Source organism: Plodia interpunctella, chromosome Z (genome assembly GCF_027563975.2).
Source record: "Plodia interpunctella isolate USDA-ARS_2022_Savannah chromosome Z, ilPloInte3.2, whole genome shotgun sequence".
Classification (NCBI taxonomy): Eukaryota; Metazoa; Arthropoda; class Insecta; order Lepidoptera; family Pyralidae; genus Plodia; species Plodia interpunctella.
In genome coordinates, this window is record NC_071324.2 from 12,913,628 (window position 1) to 12,934,867 (window position 21,240).

A 21,240-nucleotide genomic window follows, 5' to 3' on the forward strand; every position below is an offset into this window, starting at 1 on the left:
GTGACACCCCAGGGACATCCTTCAGAGGTGCTTTGAGCCCGGAATGGGTGCCATCGCTTTTGCAATCAGGTTTTACGCAACTAGTCACCCTGCATTATTTCGCAGAGGAAAACAATTTAATTTAATTTATAGAGAGTTGCACTGTTCACTTTGACGTTGACTTAAACCTGCGCGCCATCGACCGGCGTTTAAATAAAATTTTCGTACTTTGCGTTTTCCTGCACAGGTCAAAGTTGACTGGTGCAATCCACTCGTGTTTTTTGTTATGACACGTATTTTTCAAATACCTTCATTACCCTATTTTATATTTAAGGCCCGTAATATCCACAGATTAAACTATGAAAGTTAGTTTAAACCATAATTGTCGATTATTTCGTAAGATCAATGATCTTAACCTCCAATCTAACAGGATTGGAGACATATACATACAATTTGGACTGTATGTGTGTGTGTGACCAAAATTTTAGGAGGCATCTTATGTGATTCGACAAAGATGAAACGTAGGTATCTTTCACGTCAAATGGCACGACCCTATCTATATACATGACTTATCAAGAATTTGTAACTTCGATCAATTTGCGTAGAACATCTATCGGAGGTGATGTGCACGGATGAAATCAAATGAAAAGCGAATATTACGAGACTGCCTTATCTCGACTGTGGGCGGAGGCGCGTCTTGGGGTGAACTATGTCAATATGGCTGTTCCCTTCAAAATATATGAGTATGCCGCTTTCTACATGGGTTGTCAACTATTTTTAGTTCGCGTTCCTGAAAGAAATGTTCTCGTTGATAGACAGACATGCGGACAACGAATGATCCTTTAAGATCCGTTTCTATCTTTTAGGGTATGGAAATCTAACGAATGTGTATAATATTCCTATTGATAAAGATAAATCTGAATTTATTGTTACAAATTTGTTGTACTGTAAACTGACTTGACATAGATTTAGATAGGGCCCCGAGCGCGGGTTTTTGACATATTTTTACTAATAATTTATAAGGAAATATCTTGGAAGATACACTGTCTACTTTTATGATATTTCGAATTATATCTACATTTTTGATAAAAATACTTATATATAATAAATACTTGCTGGAAAAATCATGGAATTAGTAGGTACTCCGTCTCAGTCAGTACTTAATAAATCCATGCTCACGAGTTATAGAAAAGAGTGATTCATTTTAGGCTAGTCAAACTCCACGCCGGGAGATGCGTGAACGTGAAGCACGAAGATAGCGGTAATTTGTTGGGAAGAGAACTGAAAAATTTACGGCTCATGACGTGAGCCGTCTCCCGACCATTTGTTACGGCAGGTACAGGTAACAGACGAACAGTAATGATTCTTCTTCTTTTAAGAATATTGATAAATGGTTTTTCTAATAATAGGCAATATGATTTATACGTGGCACTACATAGTCCCTACTAATTCCATGGATTTATATTATTATTTCTATACACTGTCAACTGCTAACTATATTTAATGGAATTAGTAGGTATGAAGTACTTACTAAATCCATTCTATATTTTCAAAAAATGTTTACGTGTAAAATTCAAGTCTTATGCTTTCTCCGTGACCACCTAAATCTATGGTCAATTTACATCAAAATGAACGAATAATAAACATAACCTTTTGATAATAATTCGAAGCAGATTATGAGTGGTGAAAAGGACGTATTTGATTATCTTCCTGAAGCATCTAACGCCTTTTGTTGTTTCTCTTTGCAATTTGGGTCCATAGTTATAGCGTTGATCATTGCGATTGTAAGTTCTTGATACGGTTTGTCTCATTTTATGGTATAATGTTATTTTTATTTCACGTAATAGCAGGTGCCCGCGCCGAAACCTGGGCTATGTAAGTAGGCCCCTGAGGTAGGCCCTTCCAACTATCTCTTAAACTAAAATCACATTCATTCATTGCACCGTTTTGATGTGACAGAAGAATGTGATGTTCGTGATAAACTTAAAACTACAGCACCAATTTTTCATGCATATTTTCACTATATAAGTTTGATTCCTAAGGAAGGTTTATCTGTATATTTATCATGTTTTTACCCGAGCGAAGCTGAGACGGGTCGCTAGTTTAGTAGTATAGACAATGGAAATAGGGACAAGGAGCACATGCGTGCCAAGATTCAGTTCCCGGAGACCATGCGGAGTTAGGAAGAAAAAGAATAGACAAATTGGGATAATGCTTAGAGAGAGAGAGAGAGAGAGAAAGAGAGAGAGAACTCTCACTCTCTAGGTAAGATGGAAATGCATGTACATATTCGTCTTAAATTACATGGATCTTTGGCATCTTCGTTGCACTTAAGGTGCTTTGTGCTCACTAGCGCCTCTTCAGAATTTTATAAATTTATCTTTAACGGAAAACTATAATACTTTCTATTGAAATTCGTTATCTGGTATCTGGTTAAAACATTTTATTTTTGCAAATAAATTGATAAAATTGTGACGGTGATGCTAGCGTGCGCACGAGGCATGTGTCGTGTGACTAGACGGACTGAACCAGCTGCCGGCGACAAACAATTTCTCTCCTTTCAGTTCACGGCGACTACTCTGACTGAAGTTTGGCTTCAAACACCATGTGCGTGTTTCTGTTGCTATAAAAATAATGAAAATTCATGTGAAACAAAAACAGTGTACTATGTTTTAAGGCATTGCGACGCGGCGGTCGCCTGTGTTGTTTTAGTGGCGTGCAAGATCTTTCTCGTTGGAGTTTGCACAGTACTCTTCTTGTATTATTTTTCTCTTTTATTACCCAAAAAAAGGTTACATTCCAGAGTCATGTATATTAGTGTCCCGTTCTACTAAAATAGGAGAACGAATAAAGAATGATAATTACCACATCCTTAGCTTAGCTATATGGAATCTGACTATGAAGGATTTACACCAAGCGACCGAATGCTTACTCTGTCTGTCTACCCTCATTCTGATTATCCAACCAATGGCAGGCCGTGGCCCGTGGCCAGCCGTGGGTGGACCGCCAGAGTGGGGATAGAATGTAAATCATAATTTTAAGTCGTATACCTCATAGTCGAGGGTGTGGCCATTATGTGGATTGTAAAACATAACAATTTCTCGGACAAAGTTCAAGCACTATAGCTAATAAAAGAAAAATCTGATGTGCATAGTTCCTCACGATAATTTCCTTCATCAGAAGCAAGTGGTGATATAGATTAATAGTTATACAAATCACATGGTACGAATAGAATTAGAACTTGGGACACTCCCGTTTATAGGCAGCGCCTTAACCACTGAGCCCCGAGCGCTTCTTCCTCTTCTTTCTTCATAGAGAAAGTAGAAAATTGTTCAGCCTCACCTTTGGTACCCTCTGTACCAAATGATTTTACATTCTGAAATGATGCCGCGTAGCGTGGATATCTGGGGATGCCGCGTAACAAATAAGCCTTAAAATTTTGAAAATTCGTCTATAATTTTTCGAACGGCTGCCTGCCTGATGTCAATCCTCATCGGGAATATTTTTTGAGCTGCGGCACCTTAAAACTCATCGGGAATATTTTTTGAGCTGCGGCACCTTAAAAGTCAAGTGACGGTGGATAATTGTCTAATTCCAGAAATCGGTCATTCTCGCTACGGTATATTTATATATGCTCACTATCCACGTCGTAGTGACTGTTATAATGTATACAGTAATAACGAATATAAGCATATTTGTGCAAAATTGTGAGGTAGACAATATTAAATGTGCAAGTGCAATGGTGGCCATGACCATATGTAAGTAAAAAGTATCTCTTTCATCTCCATTTATGTACCCGGCTGCGTTAGAGCTACGCCCCATTGCTCAGTCGCGCTCCTTTGCGACGACGCAATACATTGCAGTTCCTACGTGTATTATTTTGTATAGGTTTTGATATGGACGTGCTTTGCTATGCGTCGCAATATAATACAATTTCTACGTTCTTCTGCGTTGATTCGTCGACGGATGTCGACGTACGGCGCGCTACTGTGCAATGAGGCATGGCTTAGGCCTTAGACCTCCGCCGCGTTTGTCTGTCTATTCACGATAAACTCAAAAACTACCGGGCAGATTTTTGTACGGTTTTCACCAATACAGTGTGATTTCTGACGAAGGTTTTGGTATATAACTTATTATGTATAACCCGAGCGAAGCCGGGACCGGCTGCTAGAGCTATTTTTTAATTATTTACTGTTATGCTAAAAAGAGATAGATATAGAACTACAGTACCTAATGTTATAGCGACGTTAACACTTATAATACTCCATACTAATATTATGAATGCAAAAGCATGTCTGTCTTTCTGTCTCTCACGCTTTAATAGCCAAATCATTGGGCGTAGCTAAAGACCCGAGGACAAACATAGGCTAACGCGAAGCTGCAGACAACAACAGTTATTAAAATACTTTCCAAAGCAGTCGTAGTGATTTTGTTAAAATTAAATAATTATTTTTTTTACAGTTTATTTCTACTCTTTAGTAGTAGTGAAGAGTTACAGAGCAATCATGCCTATAGAACCTTTATAACCAAAAATATATATTGATCTTTTTCAATGTTATCTACCAAGTACCAATTACTGAAGAACTATCATCAAATTGTCGACTAAGTCGTTGCTTATCGGAAAGACATACTGATGCTGTGCCCCATTATTAATCCTACCGGGGTGTACAGAGTCTGGGTTCGTCGAACTAAGCCACGTTTATCTGGATTGTGGGCTTGTTGACGCAAATAAGGATTTTAAATGAAGATGAGATGAATGTTTGTATCAATCGCCTATGAAAATAATTAGTATTTTAAAGCCTCCTTGATTGACCTGTGTAGAAAGAGAGGCAGCTAACATTCTATGTCCTTTTTTCACTCCAGACCAACGTGGAAATAGAAAGACTAATTGGTACTAGAACGGAACTTGTGTACACGCACGTCCTTCGGTAAAAATAAATGAAATATTTTCGAGTATGTTTTCTTATTGTATTGGATTTAACTATTTAAACTGTTTCATTGATCCCTCCTCCTCTCCCTACTAGCCCCTCAACTACTCTACCAATATGGACTAAATCCCTTGTTATCAATTATACAGACGAAGATGAGATTATGAAATTGATTGACTCCTTGAAAGATGACACTGCGATGGGATGGGACAATATTCCTTCTTCTCTTATCAAAAAACACAAAAGTAAGCTTACTCCTGCAATTGTACACATATGCAATCTTTCTATAGAACACGGTGTCTTTCCCAATGTTTTTAAAACTGCACTAGTTTATCCTATACATAAAGCAGGCAAAAAAGATCAAATGGAAAACTACCGTCCCATCTCCATACTACCCGCACTTTCAAAAATTCTAGAACGCATTCTAAATAAACGTCTCATTCATTATCTCGAGAAAAATAATCTATTATCTGAGAATCAATTTGGCTTTCGCACGGGCCGATCAACTTCCCAAGCGGTCGATACTTTAACCTCTCTTATTACTGATGCTTTGGACTCGGGTCAAAAATGCCTCACTGTCTACCTAGACTTCGCCAAGGCTTTTGATTCAGTCTCGATACCACGTCTTTTATCGAAATTAGAAGCCTTGGGTGTTCGTGGTACTCAACTCAATCTATTTCGTAGCTACCTTACCGACCGTAATCAACTTGTCAAAATTGGTCCCCATGTCAGTGCTGATTGTCCCGTACATTTTGGTGTCCCGCAGGGCAGCATATTGGGCCCTAGCCTTTTTTTAGTATACATAAATGACCTTACAAACCTTAAGCTTGTGAATGGTAACGTACTGTCATTTGCTGATGACACTGCACTTGTCTTCATTGGAGATAGTTGGCCCGAAGTATTTAAATCCGCACAGTTAGGCTTAAATAGAGTTAATCAATGGCTTGCAGAGAACATTCTAACACTTAACACCACTAAGTCATCATACATGATCTATAGTATGAGAAATATTAATCTCCCGAGTACAGGCACTCATAAGATATTTTCACATAACTTCTCGTCCCCACTTTGCGAGTCCTTAGCTTGTGGTTGCCCAGCTTTGGAGAGAGTGACCACGGTTAAATACTTAGGTGTTACAATTGACTCTAATATGACCTTTCAACAACATATTTCACTACTATCCTCTCGAGTGAGAAAATTGATATATATTTTTAAACTACTTCGCCCTGTAGCTGATATGAAAGTTCTAAAAATGACCTATAAGGCTCTATGCCAATCCATTATCACATACTGCATAACCTCTTGGGGCGGAGCTGCTGTCACTAATCTTATAACACTCGAAAGAGCTCAAAGAGCAGTCCTCAAAGTAAGTGCATTTAAACCTTTTCGATACCCAACATCTGACCTATATAATGAATGGCAGGTACTTACCGTGAGACAACTTTTTATTTTAAGCACTGTTTTGAAGTTTCACTCAACATTAACTTATCATCCTGATATTTTGGGCCGTAACAACAGACTTAAACTCTCTTTTCCAAAATATAATACTATGTTTTCCAATCGATTCTTTGGCTTTATAGGGCATTTTCTATACAAAAATCTCAATGCTAAACTTTCTATTGTCGCACTGACCAAATTTTCATGCAAAAAAATTGTTACGAACTGGCTTCTACATTGTTCTTATGAAGAAACAGAGAATATGCTTCACCCTTTAGTTTGACTACTCCTTACTTTCGACGATTTCTCTTGGAATCTAAGTGTTAAAGAATTTTTATTATTCAAATATAGTTATAAGTATGTACATAGCATAGCCTTGTGTATAATGTCTGGCTTCTGCATTCAGTAGTAATACCGATCTTACTGATGCCAAGACCTAACGTCGTAGGGCTGAATGCTGGGGTTATCACGCAAAACTTGTTTTTAATTATTGTACCATTTCGTAGATTTAATACCTATGTGCCATATTCCGTGGGGGGGACCTGGTGACCTGCTATACAGGTGTTTTTGACGCCTAGTGTTGGCACCAGATCTCCACATCTAAATTGATTATTTTATATGGTATTATTACTCGTATTATCTTAAAACCCTAGAACTTATCTCCTTCAATGTTACTTAAACTTAACTAGTATTAAGATTTTGATTTCTATTTGTATCCACGTCAATTTTGATGTGGAGTGAATAAAGATATTTTTATTTTTTTATTTATTTATTATATAGTGTATCTGTGAGATAATCACTTTCTTCTTAGCGAGTTGTCTCCGCTGTTCAAACTCGCGAGTTGTCTATATTATTGTACATATACAGGGGCTCGAAACCCATGCAATCGAAGTCCCATCATTTTCCCCCACTTTTTACCCCAAATATTCTAAAACAATTCCCAATAGAAAAGATTCGATCGATGCGTTAAACTTTTTCGACGTCGATTTTTTGTGAAAGCAGAAAAAGTTCTAGATCGTCAGAAAAAAATGAAGAAAATTGATTAAGTGAATCTTCGTTTGCATGAGAATCGGGTCCCAGGTCGGTGTTTGAGCAGTTGCGTTGGAGGGACGCGCATTAGATATCATATTCTGGAGAGAGGTGCATTTTGAGGCAGCATTTTGACAGCGCCATCATTACCTTCCTTAAAATAAATATATTTTTTTAAATATTGAAAATCTTATATAGAATTTTGCACTACTACAACTGACATTCATAAATTGGGGTAGTAATTTCTATTTGTCTTTGTTGAAATTTGAAGAATCGAATGACAGCAATCGAAATACTCATAAATTCACCCAGGCGGCAGCATCCGTGCTATAACCCAATTGATTGATGACTTGGTGTAAATATTTTTTTAACCTAACTTGTTCAAACGCTCCATACTGAATGGACTCCAAAATGTGATGTTCGTAGTTACAGACGACGTTAAAACATTCTTCATTCTTCATAGTCGTATTCCTCATGGCTGAGGGTCGTGGTCATTACGTGGAATTAAACACACACAACAACTTTCATGGCATTAGTAATGGAGTGGTTTGACATTGCCTTCTCCATTTCAAACACAAGTTAATAATCAACCGGTGTGCAGGTTTCCTCAAGATGTTTTCCTTCACCGATAGCAAGTGGTGGTCGACGAAAACTACTATACATGAGTCAGATTGGTATACAAACTCGTGTGGCACGAGTAGGATTCGAACCTGGGACCTTTCGATCCACAGGTGGGCGTCTTAATCGTTACACCACCACCGCTTTACCGCGTTAAAACATAGGCTACTTTTTTTTCAAGTTCAACCCTTAAATGACTATAATGTGAAAGTCTGTATGATATTGATAATCACGCCTGTTCGCAGAAAAATTCCACGCAGGCGAAGCTTACTTGCTTGCTTAGGCCCCGGGTTAGGTCAAGATGAATAAGTGTCCGTTTTTTTTTGTACAGCACCCTAAAATAAATATTGTTCAGATTGATCTGAGCCTTGGATGTTTATCTATATGTATATAATATCGTTCAGTTACTATCTTATAGTATCTAACACAAGTCTCGAACTTACCTTGGGGCTAACTCAATCTGTGTGATTTGCTATCTTCTAGCTGCGCCCCGGGGCTTGTACGTGTGTTATTCAGGTTATATTCTACCCATGTACCAAATTTCATAATAATACGTCTAGTATATCTTGAGTGAAAGAGTAACAAACACAAACACATACACAAACTTTCGCATTTATTATATTTGTAGTGTTTATTTATAATTATATTAACATACATAATGACGAGCGAACTCCTCATCGGTTTTAGTTCCGATCGAAATGTATTATTGTGATAAGCAAGACCAAATGATTGATCAGGATTGGCTCCAAACGAGGGTACTCCTCATCGATGAATAACAGGGTTACGAAACGTGGTTATAGTTCTGATAAATAAATACTTATATTAGGACAAATCACACAGATTGAGTAGCTCCAAAGTAAAATCGAGACTTGTGTTATGGGATACTAACTCAACGATACTATATTTTATAACAAATACATATATAGATAAATATACAAGACCAGGGCCAATCAGGAAAAGATCATTTTCCATCATTACGCGACCAGGGATCGAACCCGGGACCTCTCGATTCAGAGGCATTGTCGGCATTGCAATGTTAAAATAAGCAAGACATGATTGTGTGTCAGGGCCTCCCAACGAGTGTACTCCACGACAACGATTTACTGCACGGACATACAGTATGTTATCGCGTTGAATAAAACAAATTCTGAAATCTGGAAACAATAATAGTAGATATATCGGAATGAAGCACAAGAAAATCCCAAATATTTACAATATCTATAGAAATATTATTATATTTCTAATAATGTATTAATTATATAAACGAAATACGCTAGATACTTCAAGTTCATATCAAAAATGATTTTTTCAAATAACTTATTAAGGTGTTATTGTTTCAGGTCGAATCGACAGGAGACGCGTGAGAATAATAAGCTTTTTATTCAATAGTAAGTATCACATTCCTGTTTTTAAAGAATTCCTGTAAATTGGAAGTTTCATCTCTCCGTTTGCACCTCAATCAATCAATCAATTGAACAGCCTGTCCGAAAATGTACGATTGATGCCTTAAAAAAAGCTTTGTAAAAAATAAAATTTGACATTGAAGAATAGTTCGTCATTTGGGTATAAAAAAATAGTGATTAAATGTAATGTGTAAAAAAAATGAATACCTATATAAAATGGGTAGTTAATGAAGTCCTATCAGATAGTTTTTCATAGATCAAAAAAAGAATAAAAAGAAAACTTTTTTTTTTTCATTTTTCAGAAATAAACAAAAATATGTGGCTTGTATGACAATTTTGTATCATTAAAGACTGGGCCTCTCGGGCCTTAACTGTTTCATATCCAATATAGACGTGGCTTATGCCTTCTTTATTCTTCAGTGGACTACAGCCACTTTTGACGTGACAACGTCTTAAATTAGGTTGCGGCTGGGAGTCACTTATGAAAAAGTGTAACGCCCGGTAACGTTACGATGAGTCACCGAACGAGAGAGAGGCCCGCCGAATGCCTTGCGTCTCTCTCCCACTCAACTATGATCGGTCTGCCGCGCGTAAAAAGACGTTGTCACGTAAAATCTTTGCCCGTAAAACCGACTTTACAGGCAACCATTTTTTTATTATAAAAATTAGAAGAAACACTTGGCTGTTTGGGCTTTGGACCCTTTGCCTCCTCAATGAAACGAAGGAATAAACAAAAAAAAAATTACAATGGGAGCAATTGACGTCACAAGTATATTGATTGGAGTCACATATATCTTTTATCTATGATTGGAGTCAAAAGTGTTTTATTATTCTTGAAATAGAACAAAAAATACTAGGTAACTAACTAAAAGTAACACAGATAAATAGAATTTATCAATTAACTGCCCTATTAAAGCGCTCTAGTAGAGGAAGCCGGGGCCACATTAACAATAGATTTTTACCTGTAGTTTATTAATTATTCAATATTTAGACTTGGTTGTTGACTTGTGTCACATGAAGCTTCAATTACTTAGGTATCGTGTTATTGTAATTAATTTTCATCGCTTGAGTCATTACTTTCATGTAACACTTCTCTACTTTATCGTCGTAAAAAAAAATATATTTTTCCATTTCCTTTACCCTTGCCTTTACCCTTCCCTTAACCCTTTCCTTTACCTTTTACTTCTAATACAGCCAACTCGTAGACCTCTAAGAACATCATGCATCGCGTAGATTTTCGATAATACATTATCTGTCTAAGAAAAAAAGTTAAAATAATTATACACAAACATTAAGGTAACCTTAACCTGTTAATACTAACCCTGAAATCCGGGGTAGGTTACGTTAAAACTAACCCCGTCGATTTGTTAATTATAGCCCCAAAGGTACATTTCGTACGATAAATAACATAATAAAATGTTCGTCAATTGTTCCGTTAATTAAGCAACGCAGTATTATAATGAATAAAAGATGCTGCTAAATAAATAAAAATCTTAATCATAATACTCACCATTCTTGTACAAATAAAAAAAAAAGTAAGTTTGGAAATGTTCGTCACTGATACGGCGCGCGGAGCGCAACTGACCAATCCTCTGGCCTGTGTTGTGATCTGGTTAACGAATTATAACACGCACTAGAGATGTAGTATGTATGGTTTTAAAGAAACTGGCTTGTTAATACCTATCTCCCTTAATTGTAACCCCGGTCTCCCCTACCGTACTCCGACGCAGTACCTATTAATTCCATGATAAAAATATAAATAGTATGTTTTATTTTATTTTTTTTTGAAAATAAAACAACAAGAGTGTAGCACTCGGCCATTACTTCTATAGAACTTGTTGACTTACAAGTAACAAGGGTACCATTTTTACCTTTTTATTGTACCTACGGAAACTGTACCCTAAAAAATAGATTACACACATTTTCAAGACAAAGGAAAATATATACTTTCTTTCAAAGGTGATGTAAAACACAAGTAATTTAGCTGTAATGAGAAGGCTTTGGGGATTCACTTTGGTATTTGCGCTCACATTTACGAATCAATTTATACATTTTATAAACTTTGCTAAACAATGCGAAATTGGTTTTACATTCCAATTTGCGGACTGTTCCCTTTGCTCGGGTGGTTTTTGGAATAAAGTTTAATTATTTTTCGCTCTCTGCATGGCCTTGATATTTGGATCTGCTCCGATCTTTGACCCGATTCGCTATACATTGCTTGCATTTGTGTCGTCCTAACTGCCGATTGCTTGTCGCAAAGTGTCGCGTACAGTGCGCGTTAAAAGGAATTTCCTTCCACATACTCTGAGGTTGTGCAATGAGCCCTGCCGAGGGATACTACTCACGTCAATATGAACTATAATTTACTCCCGACGCACGGCTGCATGTCACGGCCAGTTCCACTATTGACTTCCCACTGTGTTTAGTAATTGCCTTAAAGGCAGGAAAATTTATAATTTATTGATTATTTTGAGTTCAGTAAATTGCAAGGTAATACGTGGTACTTTATTGTTGATATATATTTAAAGATAAAGAAACATTATGCTTGTTTTGAATGAAATTTTTAAAAGAAATTTTCTATACTTTTTAAAAGGTTGTCTACTTTTCCCTTGTAAAGTATTACAAAAAATTTATGATTGTTGATGAAGCGAGAAAAATTGTCGAGTAGATAATACGGGAAAAATATAGCGCATAAAATATTACTTGCTCAGAATTAATCGAGGTCCCAAATATCATCATATCATATCGAAATAAAAGGCACACATTTACATTCGTCGTGAGTTTATCCATAATCGTTCAAATACTTTTCTCCCACCTCCGCCTCCCCCCGTGCCCTGAATTGAAACCTCTTGAAGCCAAAGACGGAAACAAACACACATACACGTCCCGTTAAATCTCTATTAACAACAGAGCCTACAATAATACCCCAGAAAACATAACAACAGATCTACAGGTCGCGTTGGTGTATTCCCGACTGTCTTTTTATTCCACCCAGCCATTCTTTTCTAAATCTCAATTTTTTGGTTACCATTTCTTTAATGCTCGCGTATCCGATTTCATTCGAGACTGGGGGTACGAAGGGTAGCTTAAAACATTAGAGTTTTGAAGATTAAGCGGTGATTTTACGTTCTGCCACCAGCCTGACGTCAACCCTTTTTGGAATTGATTGTTGCCTATTATCTCCCAAGGATATGTGTCACTTTCTCTACGTAGTTTTTTAACTCATAACACTATCGAAATTTGACAATATAGCGAAAAATAATATAAATAAATAAAAACTTGGTGTTAAAAATACGTTTGCAATTCTATTCTACTTATTCTATAATAGTAAAACACGTTAATATTTTTCGCAGAGTATAAGAATTCACTTGAGCGTTTTAACTTAATGCCACTTTTGATGTTTTTGTTATTATTGCTGTAATACAAAGTGACAAAGAGAGTACTCCGACCCAAATATTATTTTACATAAAGTCCCTCCTACAGTCGTGAACGTGAGCGAGATAGAGACACATGGCAGTACGTTGGGCGAAGGAGACGAGAGTATTGTCATCTTGGGAGGCAGGTAATCCCGACTCGAAGCCTTAATAAAGCCTTAAGGGCCTCCACAGGGCTTCCGTAATTGTAATTTTGACCAGGTTTTCCCTTACATTACTAATTTATCATCATTTCAATGTGTTGGTGAACTACACACTGTGGGTTTCGCAAGTCATCGAAGAATGAAGAAGATATCTTCTTATCGGTGAAGAAGAAGATATATTTTAGGGTGCCTCCCCAACTAGTGACGGTAGGCTATGAGTACACAAAATCAAATTATTAATTCAGGGATTAGACCTTCACAGCCACTTTTACCCCAAAATTTATATTAGTAATTTCTCAATATTGTTTTCTTTCTTCCGACCTATTTTTCCAGCGACTTTGCCCATAATTATTAATTGTAGGAGATCGTATCACTGATGGCTAAGAACACGACCCAAAAATGAGATTTTTTCGCCGTTTGATAGTAGACTTGTTTGCGTTATAAAACTCCCCAACTAGGATAGTTTGTATACCTCGTATACGACACGAATACGTAATTGATGGCTTTTGAACTTTGTCTAATAATCTTTTAGATTATTCCTATAGATTAACTTGTTATTGCACCATTACAAAAGAAATTAATAATAAACATTTTATGATTAACTAATTGTGAAATGTTTTTCACTTACGTAAATCATATGAAATATTTTAAACAAATAATTTAGCTTAGAATAGTCTAATTTAAAGCAAAATTACATAAATATTCAACCTAGACTAGCCTACCTCATGAGAGTCGAAGCTTGTTAACTAATAGAAGATTTTAGTAACCATTAATATAACGATAGATAATAATATGTTAAAATTGGGACATGTACGAATTTTCTATACATACTGTACATTTGTATGAATTGCAATGAACGTTGGCAATTAATTTAAACGTATTTATTTCTCTAGTGAGAGTGGGCGTGGCCTGCGAGCGGCGCGCTGTGGCGTGCCTGCTGCTTACCATCATGGCTGTGGTCGCCGCCGCCTCCTACGACCGCGAGAGGCTTGAGATTGCCAAGCAGATTCTGGAGGAAGTACCACTAACTGACGGGTATGTAGCTTTTTTCTCTTATTACTTATGGGCTACCGTGACATTCTGTGGTTTTGTCACAAACCGCAGATTGACGGCAATGACTGTACGGTTATATTTTTAGAAATAATATAAGAGCTAATTAGTTTGCAAATAAATGAATACGATCATGAAAATAATGCAAATAAACGTAGTTATATGTGTACATACATTACGCCTGTGTAGAGAGAGACTAGTATTAAAATAATATATGGAATCTAAAAATTTGAAAACAAATTAATAATATAATTAAATTAAGGCAATAACGGTGCAATAAAAGACTCCACAGACACATTTACCGTACGTACGTTACGTACCGTGTTACATCTATTTATACAGTTCCTATAAGAACCCTTGCTGCACTCTGTTGTGGAAGGAATCGAGTTGATCTCTCACATGAATGAAAGAAATGAAAATATAGTATTGTTCGGCAGCCAGTCGTGTGAAATGGAACCCTTTTAGTTGCGGAGTCCTAAACACATGAATTATACAATCTTTTTTCCCAACAAATTTCTTAACATTCCACACATTCTACTGAATTTGAATTTGAGGGTGCGCGAACATTTCCCGCAAAACCTGCGACTCCATTGTCCCTGGGGAAATTTTGTGCAGCCTTTAACCAAAACGAGAAATACTGTTCAAACAGTGTTACGAGAATTGATAATGTTTTTCTTGAGTTACGAGCGCCGTATGATTTTGTTAGCTACAGTTTACACTTGAAATTTGCTTTTTTTATTGAAATCCGATAGTGATGGCCATAAGGCTCGTCCAGCAATAACGGCAGAATAGAAACATTTGGACAATTCTAGTTTTGATGCCTAGATCCTCAAAGAAGTAAGTAAGTAGAGCTCGTCTGCAAGAACGTAATTTTTCTACGTGCGTGAAATATGTATTGGAAATCTGAATAGTAAATATATGAGTATTCCTGTATCTGTTCAGACGTCAGCGGAAACTTGCGCGACGTGATTTTATTGCGCTGTCTGGATCGGTTGTGGATTTGCCAGCAGTCTGAACATTTTATAGGGAGACAAATTGACAAAAGGCAACATTTTAGCGCTACACAGTTTATTGGACGGTCAAAATATGTCTATGTCATCATCACCATTCCCCGCTGCTGCAATGCAGCCTTAGTTTCAGTCGAGAAAGCCAGTCGAAGTTGACTGCGGTGCAACCCTCACACTCTCAGTATAATATGTAGCTTTACCAATATATTTTTTGCTGATGACAATGTTTTTCGCAGTCACAACGACCTCCCTTGGAATATAAGGAAGTTCCTCCGCAATCAGATCAACGAGTTCGAGCTGGACACGGACCTGACGCTTGTGCAGCCCTGGTCTATCTCCAAGTACTCTCACACTGATATCCCGAGGCTTAGGAAAGGCATGGTCGGCGCACAGGTCAGTTTATAACTTTAGATCTACATTCTACTCAGTCCAGGAATTTTGCAAAAAAAAGATGACATGCATATTCGGCTGTATTCGGTGTTCGAATAATTTGGCTATGTTTTTAAATATTCGATACTCGGTACCGAACACCGAATTCGGTCGAATACTTCGGTAGAATATCGAATATCAAATTATGATTTAAAAAACGGATATTATTTATTAAATTGTTTTTTATAAAATTTACCAATTAAATGGTTACATTTTATACATACAATAATAGTTTAGTAGTTAAAATCTATCAAAGGTGAGTTTTGATGAATGAATTATCAACATTATTCAGTATTCGTCATTAGCGAATTATGCGCCTTTTTTCATAAATAATACCGACTTCTTATGTTAGAAGTAGAAGTTCGGCGGCCGAATATTCGGCGCTTCAGCCAAATGCGTAGCCGAATATTCTAACGTTCCGTGGTATGTATGTCTAATCCAAAATCTTTCTTCCTGGGCATGTCCTCTATGGTTATTGAGCCATTCGAGCTCAGCAAATAGGGTCAACTCTAGTGGAGAAAATGCTGCAATGAAGTCTGCTCCGTCGTTTCATCCATATACGCCATATTGACATCGACCGACCTACTCGGTTCATACAATCGTTTATCGAACAAACTCCACGGAGGAAAAAGATGGTATGACCCTTTCAAACAAATAACGATCAAGACATTATAGAATAATCTTATAAAAATAAATAAAAATATGCATCAAAAATATGGCGACGAATTTAAAACCTCCAATCGCAGCCTTCTTTTGCCCACTGCTGGGAATAGGCAATCGGTCAATTAATCAATCAATCAATCAATCAAAAATTGAAATTGGATACCAAGTAGTATTCCCAAAGAGGCCTGGTTCCCGGAAACAGCGTAATTTTCATCTAAATTTATCTTTTAAACGTGTAACGCCACGCATTATGACCTCTTTAGTCATATCGCGTGCGCGCTGGCATGAGTTTTATTTCTTTCATTCTAAATTCAAAATTTTAAATTATTGTTCCACTTGATATTTTGAAATCACATTTGACTCATTCATTACCATAACGATATCGGCACGTACCACACGTACGCTGTAATAATATATATATATATATATATATATATATATATATATATATATATATATATATATATATATATATATATATATATATATATATATATATATATATATATATATATATATATATATATATATATATATATATATATATAATAAAATATCTTAAATTATTTATAAACCTTTATATATATATATATATATATATATATATATATATATATATATATATATATATATATATATATATATATATATATATATATATATATATATATATATATATATATAATAAAATATCTTAAATTATTTATAAACCTTTGAAGGGTAAGTGTTTTAATATGTTTCGGAAAAGTGTTCTAAATTTTACAGTGATTTAGTTGTAGTACTATAGTTTATATTGTTTATTTACAGGTCTGTATTTTATTTATTAATTATATTATTATATAACTGTCTGCCTTTGCCAATTCCTAATCCAACCCTACCTGAGATTACCCTACCACCTAACAAACGGACTTCGTTACGTGACCGCTAAGAATGTTACAGGAAATATATTTAGAATAGACGGTGGAAGAAGTGATACACCGCACCCGCGCTGTCCCAGCAAAATATGAACACTAAAAGCAAATTAAGTTACAATATTACACGACGTGTGTTCAAGAAACGCTTCAACCATTCGCATCTTTGCCTTTTTATTGCGTAAAAATAATCCAGAATTTTTTGATGAATCGCTGTGATTTTACTACCAGCCGCCTGCTCGACTGATTACACTCCTTGAGCGGTATTAATGCCAACCAGCTACGTCTCCTTTAATCGCCTTTTTCAACATCCGCAGAATATATGATAGGGTCCTGTACTAGAGCCTAACCACACGCTACATATACGTTATAATTATAACTTCATACATAAATGGGGCTCAGCGCATAAATGTATCCCAGATGTCGGCATTTAGTTTCAGAGAGGTTAGCTTTTGTGAAATCGGGTGAAAATATGGCATTTTATAATTATTTGTGATTATTCTTCGTAGTCTTATTCCTCATGGCTGAGGATTGTGGTCATTGCGTGGAATGGAACACACAACGACTTTCTTGGCACTATTTATGAAATGGTTTGCCATTGCCTTCTTCATTTCACACACAAGTTTATAATCAACCAGATAGCAGGTTTCTTCGCCATGTTTTACATCACCGGAAGCAAATTGTCGATGAAAATTACTAGAAAAATACATGAGTCAAAGTGGTATACAAACTCGTGTGGCACGAATAGGATTCGAACCTTGGAACTTTTGCTTCAAAGATGGCATTAAACCACCGCTAATTACTACTATTAGAGATTATTCTACGACCACTAATGTAAATGGTAGAACCGTAGTCTTCACGGCTTTTAATCTTATCAGTTTTTTCGAACATCGATAAATGAACATTACAGCTTTTAATGGCAGTTAATAGGCACAAGCCAGCAGTGGTTAATATATCTTACGCAGGGCCAAAAATTTATTGCGTACATAAATTCTTGCTGACCCTGCCCTTTCCCCGCGTCTCATGTGAACAAAACTGACAAACGCACCTTTACAAGGGCCGATGTCAATAAATATTTTTTAATTGCCTTTGCTTTCTAATATAACATTTTTTGCAGTTCAATTAGGAGTTTTTTTTTTCCCAATTTATGGTATGACAACAGAAGATTCATATCTACACATATAATCAAACTACGTACATAGGAAATATTAAAGAAAAAAAATACAAAAAAAAATGAGAATTTTTGTCTGTCTGTATATTGGATTAACACATAGGATATTTTTTATCCCGAAATTCCGACGCGAGCGAAGCCCCGGAGCGCAGCTAGCATGACATAAAAATTATTAGTACAATTCTGTTTTTTGCCATTAATACGAAAATATTAATTAGAATGTAATTGGTTTAGGATAAAAGCGTGGCCAATTAGGAGGATAAAAGATTTTTTACACAAAGAGGCGGATTAATTAAATCCCGTTCAAATTAATTTGGATTCAACAAATAGCTCCAGGGCACGATATGAAAATATATATTAATTAAAAACGTAAAAGGGAGATTTTTGGATGTGTTTGCAAAACGGGTCATTGTATGAGTATTCCGTAATGTTTAGGTTCTGTACTTTGTTGGAACAAATCGGTGTTCTTTTACAACCGTCGGCGTGCCTGACGCCAACCATCTTTGGAGATGCTATTGTTTAGTATCCTATGTTACTATCCCTTAGTCGCTTCGCATACACAGGAGGATTTGGAGAGGTCCACTCCATTCTAGGGCGGGACCACACGCCACTCTTTTTCGATGCAGTAAGTATGTAGGTATTCCATTTGGAGTTTTAATTGCGGTTTTGTTATTTTCATCGGCCGTAAATTAAGTAATGGAACGGATAGTGGTTTCAATAAAGGATTATTATTATCCACACAAAATTCCTGTAACTCGTAGCTGAAAAGCTTTATGATATTTTAAAATATCCGATTCAATTTGCGGCTATTGAATTTAAATTTTAAATATTTTTCAATCGACACTCTTTTTGCCAAATGTGTAAAATTTAATCTGTGTTACCACTTTTATTTTCCTCTGAGCGTTTTCCCGGTTGCTTAGCCAGATGTTGAGCGTCGAAACCCAGGGTCCGCTTTCTTACTTGTTCGTCTCCACTTGGCACTATCGTCGGCATCCTTTTATAGTTTCATCCTTGACGACATCAAGCCATTGGGTTTGCCTCTTCTACCAGGGCAGACAGGAGAGCCAAATGTATGTATGTGTGATTTGTCATTAAAAACTTGTCAACTCTAAAAACCTAAACTGTATCTTTATATGTATGGTACTATCGTATTTTCTGAATAAACGATTTTATCTGCAAGCGAAAAATAATAGTACATATCGGTATCAATCAAAAAAAACTTTCTTACAAAGATACAAGTCACTTTTCATAAAACATCCCTACGCAAGTCACGTTCCTAACTACCCTGCTAAATGAGGCTAGCGATCTCAATTTACTTGTGTCAAAGCAAAATAGCCTCTAGCTACCACGATAAAGCTCAGACAAATACGACTAAAGGTAAACGCGCGACATTTTGCACTTTGAGTGTGTTATTGCAAAGCATTGAAAATGCGAGTGTTTTATTACTATGTTGGGGTAATCATAGTGATAAGTTACTGATATTGTGTTTCATCCTAAAATAGGACCACTCGATATACCAGAGCGTTCTCTTCGGAAATTCACCAGATAATTTTGGGGTATTCTGAGGGAGCTTGCATCTCCCTCTCATCTGAGCTTATTCCCGCTTCCTTCCGCAGCCGTTGAGCGCCGGAGCCCAGCGTCCTACTATTTTATCCCCACTTTGAACGGAGACTGCGTATTTATATGTGAAGGGGCGACTTGTCGTGACGTCGCTAATGAAAGGGCGTATTTGGAAAACAATTCAGTACGTCGTTAGATCTTGTCCAAACAGATCAAGTCTATTTGCCAGATCCGGCCACCAAAATAACATTGTAATATAGGGGATAAGAATATTGTAATGTTATTATCTGTGCATTGTAAAGAAATTAAAATTAAAAAACAAAAGAACGTCAAATTGTTCATTGTTAAAACAGAAAAAAACAGTGAATGTGATGAGACTAGAACATCTTTCAATTGTTTAATGTAATATATTATATAAATAACTAATATTTAATTTCGGGACACCATTAGTGTGATTAGTTCTCTCATACTGGGCCATCAATATTTCCCCAGTTCCCCAATGTAATATGTTTAATTATTAATATGTTTCATATCAAGAAGCAGTGGGTGTCGAACTGATATTAGGACGATAATTATAGTGAGATTCCAATACTGCTATTCGTTTTTTAACGTTGCGTATTTTCCAATTTAATTTACTTAACCAATGAACAGTCTTGGTCGGCGTCAATTCCCTTGTCGATTGCCCCTTTTTTCTGTCGTCTATCGTTGTCCACATTTAAGTCGAAAAGAGGTAGAACGACACATTAAAGTATTTTAATAATCAATAATTTAAATGACAAGTATGTGGTTGTGTCTACGGGAATAATTTGGAAAAAATATTCATATCAGTTGGTCCACGGTGGTCGCATTGATATAGCAAAGCAATGTGACCACGAGTCCATCCGTGGAGGAAGACGAGATTTTTAAAACCTCAAAAAATGTTACTATAGTTTTGTGACTGACTTCTGTAAGCTGAGTGGTCTGAGCTAAGAAACTCTCAAACGCATTATAGATTAGCTCCACAACCGGTGTGTACTGGGGGCCTACCATCAACTATTACAAAACGATTCAATTGTAGGGCAGTTCAGTTTAGGAACCTAAAATGTATCACGTTATTTGGTACCACCAACTAATCTTAACAAAGTCGCATTTGAATCGTAAGGAGTGAATGAAATCAATTAAAAAAATAAAAATTGTCTCTGAATCGTAAACTCCAGTGACAGTAGCCAAATGTAAGAAAGAGATAACGCTATACGATATCGATATATTTTATCTCGTTTCAAGAGTTGCGTTCCGATATCAAATACTTACCATTTTGGGCAAACAATACGCACTTTTTGTTACTTAAAAATTAAAATGTATATTATTATCTTGCTGTTACATGACTATAGTAAATACAAAACACAATAAAATAAATTATTTAAATTAAAATACCTGGGGGATTACTAAGTCACTTTTAGTTTAAATTTGAATTGTAGAACTACTTATATTCTAATAAA

General features: G+C 36.2%; 1 protein-coding gene and 1 long non-coding RNA gene across 2 annotated transcripts in view; both read left to right on the plus strand.

Annotated features, from left to right (window-relative positions):
- The window catches only part of LOC128682967 (dipeptidase 1-like), a 101,158-nt gene that overhangs the window by 24,206 nt on the left and 55,712 nt on the right, over nt 1-21,240 (plus strand). Inside the window, exons 2-4 of the mRNA XM_053768061.1 lie at nt 9,332-9,379; nt 13,865-14,006; nt 15,265-15,421. Of these exons, the coding sequence (XP_053624036.1) occupies nt 9,332-9,379; nt 13,865-14,006; nt 15,265-15,421 (347 nt within the window). The remainder of the gene's footprint in view (nt 1-9,331; nt 9,380-13,864; nt 14,007-15,264; nt 15,422-21,240) is intronic.
- Nucleotides 1,587-4,662, plus strand: LOC128682970 (uncharacterized). The gene is made up of 4 exons (XR_010370336.1): nt 1,587-1,763; nt 2,544-2,726; nt 3,578-3,737; nt 4,441-4,662. It is a non-coding gene; the product is annotated as an uncharacterized LOC128682970 (long non-coding RNA).